The sequence below is a fragment of the Sceloporus occidentalis genome, unplaced genomic scaffold (genome assembly GCF_023333645.1).
Source record: "Sceloporus occidentalis isolate IW3139 unplaced genomic scaffold, rSceOcc1.0.p SCAF_249, whole genome shotgun sequence".
Lineage (NCBI taxonomy): Eukaryota > Metazoa > Chordata > Lepidosauria > Squamata > Phrynosomatidae > Sceloporus > Sceloporus occidentalis.
In genome coordinates this window covers 187,293-201,945 of record NW_028317229.1, presented here as the reverse complement: position 1 = coordinate 201,945, position 14,653 = coordinate 187,293, and the positions used below count along the sequence as shown (strand labels likewise).

The window sequence follows — 14,653 nt, the reverse complement described above, 5'->3', positions numbered from 1 at the left end:
AAATATTCACAAGACTAGCATTATATACATATATTATTTTTCATCTTCTCGCTGTTTTATACATAGTATAAAGAAAATTGGCAATATCAGAAAAAGATAAAAAAAAAAGAGAAATGCCGTTATCTTGAAGAAAAAAAAACCTACATTATTCAGTATCTGACATTATTTAATATTGTGTAATCATAAATCACATCGCTAAAAACATTGTATAAGTCAGAGCTTGCAAAAACATACGAACCCTATCTATATATATATATATATATACACATATACACATATATATATATATATATATATATATATATATATATAATTTACGGGCTACAAAATATGATGTTTTATGAGAAATCCAGACGTAGCAACATTAGCACTGCCCTGCAGTGCGTTCAGCGCTTAGGTTCGGGCAAAACTGAAGACTGACCCGGGTCAAAAACCTCTGGCAGTCAGAGGGTTAACGTATCCAAGAAGAATTCTGATATCGACTTCCAGATTAAAAAAAAAAAAAAAAAGTGCAGCAGCCAATTAACCCATTAGCTGCCGGAAAAAAAGGGGCAGAAGCGCTTTTGTACTGCAAAGTGGTACAACTGACCTCTCCGGCAGTGAAAAGGTTAAAATTAAAAAGTTATAGTGGTTAGAGTAAAAACACAAAACAGTGGTTTAAAACTTTTTTTTTTTTTGTATAGGTAACATAAGGAGGAACCGTTAATTGCCAGAGGATTTCCCTCGGATTGCAGAGGGTTAAAGTCACAAATGACAATAAAACTGCTAAAAGTATTTTTGTATAAATACTCATAGTTGCTGAGTAAAAGTTTGCATTTATCTGTCCTGCGTTATTTATATAATATTATATGTATATATAGATGATAAAGGGACTTTAATATTACATTTATAATTGAATCTGCTTATAATGTAGGCCTTTATTTTCTCCTTTAGTCAGTAAAACTGGTTTCCCATTGGCTGGGGAGATGTCAATCAGCACGCTACTAGAGGGACCAACCTCCCAATGGCAAAAGAGACGCCAATGAACCTGTGGCATGAGAGATCACATTCCCATTGGCTAGTAAAATGAATATCTCTCGGCTAGTGGGAGGAGCTTCCCATTGCTTGGGGAGATGCCAATCAGTCTGTGTCTAGAGGGGCCAACTTCCTATTGGCTCCCGAGATGCCAAGCAGATTAGAGTGGCTAAAGTTTCCATTGGCTGGGAAGATGCCAACCACGCGGCCACAGGGACCTAACCTCTCATTGGCTGGGGAGATTCCTCACAACTATAGGGATCAGCTTCCCATTGGCTGGAGGGAGACCATTGAGGTTTCAGAAGCAGCCTGTGTACCTGAAAAGCTTGTTTCTCCCCAGCATTTGGCTTAAAAAATAAAAAAAATACATAAAAAATACAGTATTAAAAATGAATATAATTGAAGGATGTTACAGAAATAAGTTCTCCTCTTTGTTTTAATGAAAATAAGATAGGATTGGAAACGCGTTTGACGTTTAACGCGCGGGGCGGCTGCAGATCCTGGGATTCTCTTCTCCTCCGGATTAACACTTTACTTAAGGATCGAAGATTTGCTTTGTCTATAAAGTTTGTGAAAATTCAATAAATAGTAGAAAAATAATCCTTTCATTAAAAATTGAGATGCTTTTTTTTTTTTTTTAGTTTTTTTACGAAACTATTAACAATTTCACTCCCGGGGAGTATCGTCCATTAAAACAAAAACAAAAAAACTTTATAAACAAATATCGTCTGTTATCCGGTCGCATTGTCCTTTGAGTTGCCGTCTGACGAGCTGCCCCGGGACATCCCGCCGGGGGTCCTTTGCTCGGAAAGCGTTCAGCTTGGGAGAGCCGTTCGGAGGGCACCACTGGAGTTGGGCGTCCGTATCCCGTCAGCACTCGGCGTCCACCGAATGCACGGTGACCACGGCCTGCAGGTGGTGAGTGTGGTGGAGAGCCGGGTGATGGACTCGGTAGTGATGGTGGAACTTGTGGCTCAGTAGAGCGGCGGTTTGCGGCGGGGTGTCCGGTTCTAGGTCTTCGTCGTGGTTCCCGACATCCACCCCGGCGGAGAGCGGGTCGTTATTGCAAGGCGGGTTCTCGCTGTCTTCTTGGGGACTCATGGTGCTATAACCTACAGGAAAAAAAAAAATAGATAACATATAAGCTGCGGCATGGCTGAGGATGATAGGCACACAAAGGGTTCTCTTTTAAAACTACATAAAGCTTCTTGTGCATTTTTTGGGGGTCTTGTTAATTCTGTTAGCCACGCCTCTTTTCCCTTATAGCGCATCACATGACTGGAAGGGGATTGGATCTGAGCGGGAACATCAGATGTTTATTAAATTCTGTCTAGAACCGATGTGTTGTTAGAAAGGGGGGACGGTGCCCGCATGATGACGTTCAGCGCAGCCCACGTGACCCCCCCCATACTTACCATGATCGCTTTCGGTCCCCGACCGGCCCCAGTAACGGCGCCGGCGCTCGGGGCTGTGCGCGTGGCGCTCCATCACAGCCGCTATGAACCTCGTGTTGCTGACTGCGGAAGACACAGAAGAGATCGTTACTCGGGGGCCGCGTTTGGCAGAGCCGCTGGTTACGGGGGGGGGGGGGGGGGCGAGTGGTAATCTGCACTCACTGATCCCGCGGTCCTCGTGGCTGTCGTCGTCTCGTTCATCTCGATCGTTTTCCAGGTTAGACATCCGCACCGACATCTCTGCACCCAAACAGAGGGGAAAAAACGCAAACCGTGAGAGGAGAGGTGCCAGGACGCTCTCAAAACTTATCCCACCGTACCCTTGGGATTTTCAACGGGGAGGGTGGTGGATAAGTGGACCAGCCTCCCAGCAGAAGTGGCAGAGGGTGATATAGCAAGGGTATTTAAACATGTCAATTTTGTATTAACCCTTAAGACTGCTAGACACGGTTCCTCTGACATTTTGATAGAGTTTAAACTCTGTGAACAGTACCTTGCGCTGCCAGCGGGGACATGTGCTGATGGCTCCTCCGGTGAATCTGATGGCGGTAGGCGTAAACCGCTAAGACCAGCACCATAATGCAGCCCATTATGCCTCCTGCCACGGGTCCGACGGGGGCGCTTTTTATCATGTTCGCAGCGATCACTTTATCACCTGGAGAGAAAACGCACATTCATAGCGGTCAATTCGAGTCGCCAGAAGTCGCCATCGCTGGACATACGAGGCTAGAATGAGCGACTCCTGAAAATAGGCGCAAGAGGAATGTAAATTACCTATTGAGTTCAGGTCGTCCGCGTAGGGGCTTTTTGCTCCAACAATGCCCCCAAAGCATTCCTTCTGGACAGCGCAGTACGGCTGGTCTAGATGCGTCTTCCCGTCGCTGTCCACCATGCACCACTCGCAATCCAGCACCCCGAAACAGTAACTAAGGGCAAAGGATCAGAAATGCTGCCTCATTACACGGACACGGGGTCATTTAATGAAACAATCTGTCCTTATTATACGGATAAACATTGGCCCATGACACACACATACATACATTCACACACACATACATATACATACATTCACACACACATATACATACATTCACACACACACACATACATTCACACACACATACATACATTCACACACACATACATACACACATTTAATTCACTGGCCCCTACTATGCATCAATCCCATCAGTCTTGACGCCAGTGGGCGGTACCTGCTCTCCATCCTCTGCGAGCAGCCGGTGTTGACGCACTGAGGCAGAGCGTCTTGTAAGTTGGGGTCCAGAATCGTGAAGGTCAGGGGCTCCTGGTGCACCTCGCAGCTGGGATTCCTGCAAAAAGGAGCCGGGTTCAGAGCCTCCTAAATATGTTTCACCCCACCAGGGGGTAACTGATACAGCCTAACGGCCCCGGACAGGAGGGAGGGAATTAAACCGCAATGAGATACGCTCAGCTGTCACTAAGTGAGCTTCACTCACGGAAGGTTTAGTCTCCGTATCAGAATCTATTGGGTTTACTAATTAAACAAATAAAATCATACATTTTATGATTAATTTAATTATTAAAAGCAAGTGCATGCGGCAGAAATGCTCAGATCAGCTCCTTTACCTGCTCTCAGCATTGGTGAGGTTGCCAGTACACTCGTTGACCTCTAGGGGGCACTCACACGGACACTCGCATTCATTCTGCTCCATCCTAAAAAAAAGCAAGAAACAAAAAGAATTTCCATCAATTCCTAAATGTTTGAAAACAATGAAGCGTTCGGGCGGCAAACAGGAAAGAGAAATTCTGCTACGGAACAGACGTTATTATAAGAATCGCAGCAACGCGGCATTAGTTGCATCGGTGATACCTGTGACAGTTGAGGCAGAGTCTATCCACCATGCTGCAGGCGCAGAAAGCGAGCGAGTCGCAGGTTTCATTGACAAGTCCAACAAACGCGTTGGTCCCCGGGATCCTCGTCAGTCGATAGCGAGAGCAGTGGCTGCCATGAACGAGGTTCGTTAGGTCCCCCTAGTGGAGAAAAAGAAAATTGTCAGTGGAATCAAATACAGAGAAATAAAGGGTATCAGAGGTATACAGTAATATAACCCCCAGCGCTGTATACAGTAATATAACCCCCAGCACTGTATACAGTAATATAACCCCCAGCGCTGTATACAGTAATATAACCCCCAGCGCTGTATACAGTAATATAACCCCCAGCGCTGTATACAGTAATATAACCCCCAGCGCTGTATACAGTAATATAACCCCCAGCGCTGTATACAGTAATATAACCCCCCAGCGCTGTATACAGTAATATAACCCCCCAGCGCTGTATACAGTAATATAACCCCCCAGCGCTGTATACAGTAATATAACCCCCCAGCGCTGTATACAGTAATATAACCCCCAGCGCTGTATACAGTAATATAACCCCCAGCGCTGTATACAGTAATATAACCCCCAGCGCTGTATACAGTAATATAACCCCCAGCGCTGTATACAGTAATATAACCCCCAGCGCTGTATACAGTAATATAACCCTCAGTGCTGTATACAGTAATATAACCCCCCAGCGCTGTATACAGTAATATAACCCCCAGCGCTGTATACAGTAATAACCCCAGCGCTGTATACAGTAATATAACCCCCCAGCGCTGTATACAGTAATATAACCCCCAGCGCTGCATCCAGTAATATAACCCCCCAGCGCTGCATCCAGTAATATAACCCCCCAGCGCTGTATATAATATATATATATATATATATATATATATATATATATATATAGTATAATTTCGGTCGGTCGGTATAAGGAGTTGCGGTGTTTAGTAGATTGGGGATCAGATAACAGAGCGAGAATCTTACAAACGGCTGATATGCAGCTGCCTGAAAACTTTATATTATGGGGCAAAAACTACAAACTGATTTAAAAAAACAAAACAGCGCAATATTATCATCATCTTTTATTTATATAATATTTATAATAAACTTATTTTTAATCGGATATAAGGAATAAAGACTATTTGGTGAATGTTCTCTTTTTAAAACAACCCGGTCCCTCGCAGACTCCCAAGCCGTCGGCGGGCGGGCGTTCGTAATCTCGTCCCGGCGGGTACTTCTTACCATGAGGCTGGTGTTAAATTTATAAAACCGCTGGACGGTTCTGTCGCTGAAGCTGTTACAGAGATTCTTCTTCACGAAGTTGGGATGATTCAGGATATCGTTTGCAACCAGCGGTTCCTACAAAACCAGGGAAAAGCCTGCCGATTATTATTTATTGTTTTTATATATCACCGTCCTATGCCCCAGTGTTGTACAACGGATCGGCCCGCGTTCCGCGGCGGCCCCCGGGGATATAGAAAGTTTACATACCTTGTGCGTGATGTGCTGCTGCTCCACCGGTGCGTGTCCTTTGGGGTCGATGAGGGTCGGGTGGGCTACGAGGTAACCTCTGTCCTCCATGATGAAGCACCTGGAGTTGGGTTAGAAGAACGTACAAAAAAACAACTTTTTAAGCAGATCAGAACTTGCGCGAACGGGTGGCTGCTCTCGAGGTATGTGAACTCAAGCGCACGGAGAAAGATTACCTATCCTTAAGAAAAACATTCCAAGAACGCAAATATCACCTTAAAATTTACCGTCATTCACGGTTTAATGACTTTAAGTTGGATTTTAACCCATCGATGGTTGGAACGAAAAGCAAATCCCTGGCTTGATGGGGGGAGGGTAGGAAGTACCTTATTTTGCTGCCGCCATCTTGGTTGCAAAGCGGGAGCAGCTCCATGAGGACTTTGTAAAAGTAACGCAGGGTGAAGTCGATGCCCATCACGGCCACGGCGTGGCCCGCGGTGATCTGAGAGCTGCAAACAGAGAGAATAGGAGATGTCAGCGGAACCTGCGCAGGACGGACCCTTCTCCGACAGCCAGAAAACCAAAGGAAAAGATTTATTTCTCTTAATTAGTTTTTATTTTCCTCCACAATTTAGAATTTACAATTGAGTGGCCCAGAGTTTATAGAGTAAGATGTCAAAACGAGACCTCTGAGGTCTTTTAAAACCATTTCTTTTCCAGATCCCAGACGTGTCGCCTCCTTACCTGGAAGTATGGATTGTGTGGCTGATAGTAACCACGTATCCCGCGCCTCCGATATCCAAGTACGGACCCGTAAAAGTAATCAAGCCAGGGTTGGCCAGAGCGTGAAGATACCTGAAAGAGAACCAGCAACAATTATACAGCAGATGCCTTTAAATATAAAAAATATATTATATATAATATGAGGAATATACAGGATGTAACGGGTTATAAGGACGGGGTTAGTTATACGGCTGGAGAGTATATAATATATGATATGAGGAATACATGAGGAATTATATATATAATATATAATATGAGGAATATACAGGGATATAACGGGTTATAAGGGCGGGATTAGTTATACGGCCGGAGAGTATATAATATATAATATGAAGAATATACAGGATATAATGGGTTATAAGGACAGGATTAGAGTTTGTTGATTCAGTGAGAAATCAGAAGCCATTTTGGGGTCAGGAAGGAATTTTTCCCCTTTTTTTGGCACACTTGGTTACTCTGTTAGTAACACAATAAACGGGCAAACTTTTTGAAAACACAGAGTGTCAGTTTATATAACTATTAATCCCCAACTGAATAAAAGATTAAAAATAGGGGTTCAGAAGGAGGAAGGGGGGGGAGGGATTGTTCCAATCTGGAAGGTCACGAAAAAATAAAAAAGTGCAATTTTGAAATAATGAAAATAATATTTAGAGAGCGCAGCCCTAAAACCTACCATTGTCTCCGAGTTGGATCAAAGGCTTTGTCCATGAGAGAGCCGGGGTAAATCCGGAGCACCCCATTGGGCGTTGCTATGTAACGCCGGACAATGTAGCTGTTGAGGCCGCTCATTTCCATCTGAGCCATCCATTCATCGGTGACGTGACTCGTAGCCATGACTTCGTTCCTGACAGAAAACTGCCCAACAAATAGAAACGTTGCAGGGTTCCTTTAAGATTTTAAGCTCCCCCCCCCTCTTAAGAACCTCCGGGGGAATTTAAATAACTGCCCTGACTCAAAATTCATTCTAGAAGACGGGAGATAAAGTTTTGCAGAGAAAATTTCATGTAAAAAATTCTAAGATGCTATAACCCAGCCAATAGGAGATGAGAATGCCAGATGCCTCTGTCTCATTGGCCACATTCTAATTTAGAACACTAACGTTTTTTTTATTATTATTATTTTATTAGGATAGAATAGAATGTGGGCTTACGTATAACCGGAACAATCAGAAGTAACATTTCAATGGTTGCTATGGTAATTGCCCAATTTTATCCAGCGTTGACAAAATGACTTGTGGCACATAACGCATTATACGGGCTTCTTCTGGTTCTGTAATTTGTTGGCGGTGCTGATGCTGGCCACGCGCATTCTAATCTGCACAATCTAATCATTTTACATAAATACATCGACCCCAGTCTTGTTTTGGGGGGGTGTCTCGTACCTTTAGCCCAGGGTTCGCTATAAGGCGGGTGTTATCGCTGAGATACGCCGTGTAATGCTCCACCATCCGCTTGGTCTCTGGTTGGCTCAGATGTTCGTAGGGCGAGGAGAAGCTGCCGGCCGCCAACATTACCGTTGGACTCTCTGAAAACATGGAATCAGCCAGCAGATCAGACCCGTTCGGCAAACCTAAATCATGCCTATCCCATGCACGTTTAATACCCTCGCTGTATAACCCTCTACCACTTCTGCTGGGAGGCTGTTCCACTTATCTACCACCCTCTCAGTAAAGTAAAACATCCATTATTACATCTCAGTCTCTGACCCTCTAGTGGATTCTGGTCTCTTGTTGTAACTTTTCTCCTCCTTTGAAATAAATACCCCTCCTTGTCCTCTGTTAAACCCCGTTATGTATTTAAACGTCTCCCCCGTCCCCCCCTCTATAACCGATCGTACCCAGCGTGGCGAGCTGCTTGAAGTGAAGACAAGCCGTGGGTTGGCCGAGCAGATCGAGCCGGTGATAGAGTAACTTGCTGCTGGGCACCGTGTTCAGGTTCTTCAGCTGTTTTACGGGAATCTCCGGCTGGATCATCACAATGCACAGGATGAACGACGTGTCCTGAACCTGCGGAGAGCGACAAACAAACAACATCCGCCACGTAAGAAAAAAATACACCCTAAATAACCTCTTCCGTGACAAAAAAAAAAAAGCAACGCACACCCACATATTAATCAGATGACGTCCGTTATTTCTAGCGCCGTTGGGACACAGGAGTGATGGGAGTGATAAAGGGCCATTGGAACACAGGAGTGATGGGAGTGATAAAGGGCCATTGGGACACAGGAGTGATGGGAGTGATAAAGGGCCATTGGAACCCAGGAGTGATGGGAGTGATAAAGGGCCATTGGAACACAGGAGTGATGGGAGTGATAAAGGGCCTCTGTACGCCTATGAAGAGATTCCATAAAAATTCAGCCATTTCCAGCTACAATAGTCATTTACAGCATTAACCCCATCTGCGCTGGATTTCTGATCCATTTCATGTTATTTTAATGGACAAAATGTGCTTTGCTCTCCAAAACAAGGACGTTTCTAAGTGACCCCAAACTTTTGGTGCTGTGTGTGTATATTATTATTATATATGTATGTGTGTGTGTGTGTGTGTGTGTGTGTGTGTGTGTGTGATTTATTTGCCCCGTGTGTTATGTGTAAAGCCCTTGGTTTTCCACCGAAAGCCTTCGACCCGGAGCCAAAGCAAACAACCCGGATATCATTCATTTTACTTTTTCAACAATGTTATAAAGTGGCTCGGTGCTCTTTAATAAATGTTAGTTTATTGAGAGAGTGGTAGATAAGTGGAACAGCCTTCCAGCAGAAGTGGTAGAGGGCAATAAAGCGAGGGGATTTAAACATGCACGGGACGTGTGCCCCGTACCAGATAATTAGAATTTCTTACCATCTTCCAGGCGTAGCTGACGTTATACGCGTCTCTCGCCGAGTCCCTTAGTTTGTTGACGTGCCAAGACAGCGAGGAATTGACCGGCACCGAAATAATCTGGCTGCCCAAAGGGAGGCTGCAGAGGGATCCAGGGGAGGAAAAAATAAATGAACCACATCTGTTAAAGCACACAATCTCCCCGAGACACACAGGACTGTCACACAAAAGCTTCTTGTATATTTAACATCATCGCACTGAAGGACAGGTAGAATTGTTTGTTGTCTGCGAGTCCCTTTTTTGGAAATCTTAAAAAGGCATGAATTTCACCCATAAATTTGCTGCAAAACCGGCCATCACGATGTACAAGAAACAGATCACATCATCCTATCGCCTCCAACGTCAGGGCAATTTAACCTCCCTACCAAAGCCGTCAATCATTAGTAGCGATATGTCTATCACGTGCATGTTTAAATCCCCTCGCTGTATTACCCTCTACCGCTTCAGCTGGGAGGCTGTTCCACTTACCTACCACCCTCTCAGTACAGTAAAACACCCATATACCCCATCTAATTTTCTGACCCTCTAGCGTTAGATTCTGGCCTCTTGCTGTAACGTTTAGTACGAATCTCAGCGGCCGACACAAAGTATCCTCTACATATTCGCGGTAACAATGCCTTCTCTGTAGACGGCGGCTTAATAGGGGGATGTTACTGGAATCTCGTCGCGTGACGATGCCGCCGTCGCTCCCGACAAAAGTCTCCGGGAATCGCTAAACCCCCCGACTACGAAGCGTCCCTCGAACACAGCAGACAGAGCGATGCTTCGTTAAACTCAATCTGCCCCCTTTTAGGCAACTTTGATTTATTTGAAACTAAACTCAACTAGAAACCCCCTTTAATTCAGCAGGCGCCATAAAAAGATCTAGAAACAGAATCTGCAGTCTAGTCGCCCGTTTCTCCCGCTGTAAAGACTCAAACCTTAATCAGTCGTTGGTCTCGTCTTAGATTCAGGAGCCGTATGCCTATCCCATGCATGTTTAACACCCTTACTGTATTACCCTCTACCACCTCTGCTGGGAGACTGATTAAGGTTTGAGCCTTTACAGCAGGAGAAACGGGCAGACTAGACGGGGGCCGGATGGGGCCGATCTGTCCAGCTCTTGTCTTTTCTCACCTGAGGATGTTTTGTCGAACCAAGGCAAACTTCGGGATATTTTCATAGTGTATGATGTCTGTGTGTAGCGGGGGCTCCGACAGCAAGTACGGCCTGGTAAGCGAAGGGTGCATTAGCGTGTAACCTTTGGAGAGAAAATACCCAGCATTAAGTTGGTTAAGCAGCATCTGGACCCTCTGGCCACCATATACACTTTAAAGCATATGCGTGGTCCCTTTAAAATGTTTTTAATTTGTAACTGGATTCTGCAGGGGGCCGGAGACATTAAACTGTCCCTTTTAGAATCCTATGTTCTAATACAAAGTGTAATATCCATTCGTTTAACCAACACAAGAAGAACACCGCTACAAAGAAGCACCAGGGGGTGCCGTCCGTACAACAATATACCCGCCAGCTTCCATCCTCTGGGGCCGCCTCCGAGCAACTTGGCCCGCCGCGACCCGTTTACTTATCCTCATCTTAAACCCACATAATGCGGCAGCCAAAGCATCTTGGCATTATGTCAATAAAGCTGTTTGTCTTACAGGTTGGTCCCTTGGCTGTTTGATCTCAACGAGCCTCAAGCCTTTAAATGCACTTAATAATTATCTGTATTAAAAAAGCCATTAGAGCAAAGTAACAAGACTGGTTTGGTGGGAGCCAGAGACTCCACGGGCAGCATTGTGAATTGTTTAAGGACGCAAGGGACCGGGCGCGAGAGCCAAAGACGGCTCCGTGAGAAGTCCCGACACGCCATTAACACGCAGCTCCGGCATTCCGAGAAGAATCCTCACAAAAGGTACCTTTGTTATCGATAAGGAACGTGTACGATGCCAGGGAGTCTTGGTAATAGGTGACGTCTTCGAGAATATAGGCGAGGTTGACGTCAACTCCCACAATTCCGAGCAAAAGGTTACCGAAGTAACACGGCTTGCTTACGGTCATAATCAAACCTAGAACCATGGGGGGAAAAAAATTGTCATATATATATTTTTTTTTTTTTATATAAACACTTAGATGGTTACAAAATTAAATGAATAATCAGTGGGATCGGAAAGCCAGTGCCACCACACCTCGAGGTGAGGTCTAATACACAGAAGATGACAACGTAGGGGGGCCAGACAAATCTCTGAAAGTCGCAGCATCTCCGATTCCCCAGGTCTGGAGCAATTCAACCGCTATGACATCATAAGATTGAAAGAAACTTGTTGTTAAGGGGCGGGTGTCGAACTCCAGGCATTGAGGTCAAAAAACAGACCAGGATTTAGGTAAATCCTTTCGTAGAACACAAGTCATGTAATCGGTTCCCGTCATTGTGACTGAGCCACCAACGCTGGGATAGCCAGAAAACCTGACCGGGTCACGGCCCCCGATGCCTGGAGTTTGATGCCCCCTGTACCAGCGTTAGGAGAACTCTGGGGTTCGTTGATGAGCGTTGGGTCACGTTGTGTTAGGAGCCCACATCTGTTTTGGAGAAGCTCCATGGGTTCACCATGTTCTAGGTGGTTGAGGAGCAACAACTGGAGCCAATGGCCCGGTGGACATCAACAGCAAAGCGGGCTTGACTATGGCTGCCGGTACTCACCGTCGCCCATCTCGTCCGAATAGGGGAGACTGAACACGGCTTCGTCGATCATGCGGTTGGGGAGGTTGGTGTAAAATCTCCCCACGGTGGTCTCCAGGTTGCTCAGTTGGTTCAGCACCATCATGCTTCCCTTGGTAACCGGAAGGCCATTGCGGTCCGAAAAGCCGTACTTGGCCGAGTTCTGTTCTGCCAGATCTCGCAGAAATGCCAATTCTTTCAAACCGGTCACACCATCTATGTTAAAAAATAAAAGAATGGAGAAAAAAATATACAATTATTCCCCCAAAAAAGAATGTTTTCCTCTTAGCAACCAATGGAATCCCCCATATTGGTGTTTATTTTGATACCAAGTTGCTTGATCCTAAAAGGCGCGGACTCCAGACCCCCGCACAGTTCTACTTACCGTTCATGATGGCGTACGTTAGAATCATGACAGAATTGTTAATTAAGGCATTCTCTTCATGTATCACACGCAGGGTAGACTTTTTATCATCTTCCGAAGAATCTTTTGATGTTATCCCAGCCGACAAATATATAATAACTATATCCGTATCTGAGGAAGAAAAAAAAAAAAAACACAAGAAGAAAAAAAATTAATTAACCTCTATAGCTACGGCTAAATGACATGAAAAAGTAATTATGCTCCTGAAATTTAATTAACAGTTTTTCTTTTCTTTCTAGGTGGGAAATGATGAGACCAGAGGAGATAAGAACTACAAAACGGAAAAAAAAAACCCAAAAAAACCCATTTACAAATAGATGAAAAAGAAAAAAAGCCGGCTAAATAAGGAGACAAAAAAAAAAAAAGTTTCAACACTTTTAGTGATTTTTTTAAAATTTTAAAATTTAGAGAAGAAAAAAAAAAAAAAAAAAAAAAAAAGATGGCGTCTCCTCCAAATCGTATTTTCACCTTACAAGTTCATGAACTATGAAATAACATCTGTGGTTACAGAAATACCTATTCCTCGCTACAACTGTATAAACACCGCACGTTGGAACGTATTCCTGCCAAAAAAATGTACGTTTTTTTTTTTCACCCCCCTATCTTTCTCGCAGTAGCGTTGTCTAAAACAAGAACGGAAGAAAAGTCTGCGTTTTCCTGTTTCACATATAAATTTGCTTTCGCACACCCAAAGGCGACGAGCCGCGGACGCAGGATATCGGAAAAAAGCAGCTCGGAAAAGAAAAACGCTGGTTTTAGGACGATACGGAACAATCTCCCAACCACAATATGGCTGTAGATTTGCTTGTTTTGTTAGGTTTTTTTTGGGGGGGGGGGGGTATTTAAATTTTTTAATTCTATTTATTCAATTATTTATTGTTTTATATATAAAGCGCCATCATATTCAGTAGCGATGTACAATGGTTATCTACTTATGCATAAATATACATAGATATATATATATATATATATTTTATTTTTTTTAGAAATTCATATTATTTTGTATAGGTCTGTAGATTGCATCAATATCTAAAAATAAATAAAAAAACAAAAAAATCATGAGATACTGTAATGACGCAAAGAGACCAAAGAATTCCTTACTTGCGTGGAGCTTCGTACTGTTGCTGGTGTTCCTGATCAGCTGAAACGCTTTCTGAAAGCCAAGGGCGTGCTGAGTCGGGCCGTCCAAGGACTTTATGCCGGCCACAAAGCTGGCCATCTCTCTCTTGGTCTCGCTGGTGGCCGGGGAGAGGAACGACTTGTAACACTGGTCGAGGGAGCACGTCCGTACAACGTCTGCCACCGTCAGCATCGAGACCTAAGGAAACGGAACGTGCCGAAAAGGTTAGCGGAGCGGAGCCCGGGTGCCGCCGAAAGCTTAAAACCCCCCCTTTAAAACTTCGGAATGAATAAATCCTCGCGCCAAACACGCAGAACAATACACTTGTAAAGTTCTAAACCCATTTGGCCAATATTAGCCAATTCAGGCAAACCTTGGAGTAAAAACTAATATAATTTCTAAAAAAAATAAAAAACCCCAAAAAACAAAACATGGGTAGCGATATAAAATAGATGGTATATTTTATAAAGTGTGGATACTGGGTTATTAGGATGCCGACCGGCCTTCAGCTTCCACAATAACTAATAAAAAAAACATTTTTTACACAGTAAAATAACCAAAATAATAATTAATAATAATAGTCACCTTATCGTGTTCATCGATTGAGTTTAGGATAACCTGCGAGGCGTCTTTTGCGATCTGAAGTTGGGTCTCGGTTATGGAAGCCCCGTGGTCCACGATGACAACAATATGCTTCGGCTGTGGCCGCACCGTGGACACGTAGACCGGCCTTACGGAAAAAAACCCAGAGGGATAAGCGTATTTTCCCAGCGGAACGCGGAACGTATCGACACAAACGGCTAGAAATTCTTAAACAAGGTCAGATTAAAACTATAAATAAAACCCGTAAAAAAGGTCTTTACATATTTAGAACGGTAAAGCTCGCAGGCGGAGGGCCGGCTTATATCATTAGCGAGCGGCACCTGCAGTAAATTAGCTGGAGTT

At 44.2% G+C, this 14,653-nt stretch overlaps 1 protein-coding gene across 2 annotated transcripts in view; it reads right to left on the bottom strand.

Moving 5' to 3' along the window:
- Positions 1 to 1,884: 1,884 nt before the first annotated feature.
- LOC149276039 (VWFA and cache domain-containing protein 1-like) overlaps positions 1,885 to 14,653 on the bottom strand; it is a 47,290-nt gene continuing 34,521 nt past the window's right edge. For both annotated transcript variants that reach the window (XM_089503956.1, XM_089503957.1), the window contains exons 6-27: positions 14,294 to 14,438; positions 13,690 to 13,906; positions 12,550 to 12,699; positions 12,147 to 12,380; positions 11,365 to 11,514; positions 10,583 to 10,706; positions 9,428 to 9,545; positions 8,427 to 8,595; positions 7,972 to 8,114; positions 7,264 to 7,445; positions 6,552 to 6,662; positions 6,194 to 6,316; positions 5,829 to 5,928; positions 5,580 to 5,696; positions 4,321 to 4,481; positions 4,077 to 4,163; positions 3,683 to 3,799; positions 3,243 to 3,394; positions 2,962 to 3,123; positions 2,631 to 2,708; positions 2,430 to 2,531; positions 1,885 to 2,126 (exon numbers count right to left, since the gene is read on the bottom strand). In XM_089503956.1, coding sequence (XP_089360082.1) covers positions 1,885 to 2,126; positions 2,430 to 2,531; positions 2,631 to 2,708; positions 2,962 to 3,123; positions 3,243 to 3,394; positions 3,683 to 3,799; positions 4,077 to 4,163; positions 4,321 to 4,481; positions 5,580 to 5,696; positions 5,829 to 5,928; positions 6,194 to 6,316; positions 6,552 to 6,662; positions 7,264 to 7,445; positions 7,972 to 8,114; positions 8,427 to 8,595; positions 9,428 to 9,545; positions 10,583 to 10,706; positions 11,365 to 11,514; positions 12,147 to 12,380; positions 12,550 to 12,699; positions 13,690 to 13,900 — 3,033 coding nt within the window. In that variant the 5' untranslated portion in view covers positions 13,901 to 13,906; positions 14,294 to 14,438. The remainder of the gene's footprint in view (positions 2,127 to 2,429; positions 2,532 to 2,630; positions 2,709 to 2,961; positions 3,124 to 3,242; positions 3,395 to 3,682; positions 3,800 to 4,076; positions 4,164 to 4,320; positions 4,482 to 5,579; positions 5,697 to 5,828; positions 5,929 to 6,193; positions 6,317 to 6,551; positions 6,663 to 7,263; positions 7,446 to 7,971; positions 8,115 to 8,426; positions 8,596 to 9,427; positions 9,546 to 10,582; positions 10,707 to 11,364; positions 11,515 to 12,146; positions 12,381 to 12,549; positions 12,700 to 13,689; positions 13,907 to 14,293; positions 14,439 to 14,653) is intronic.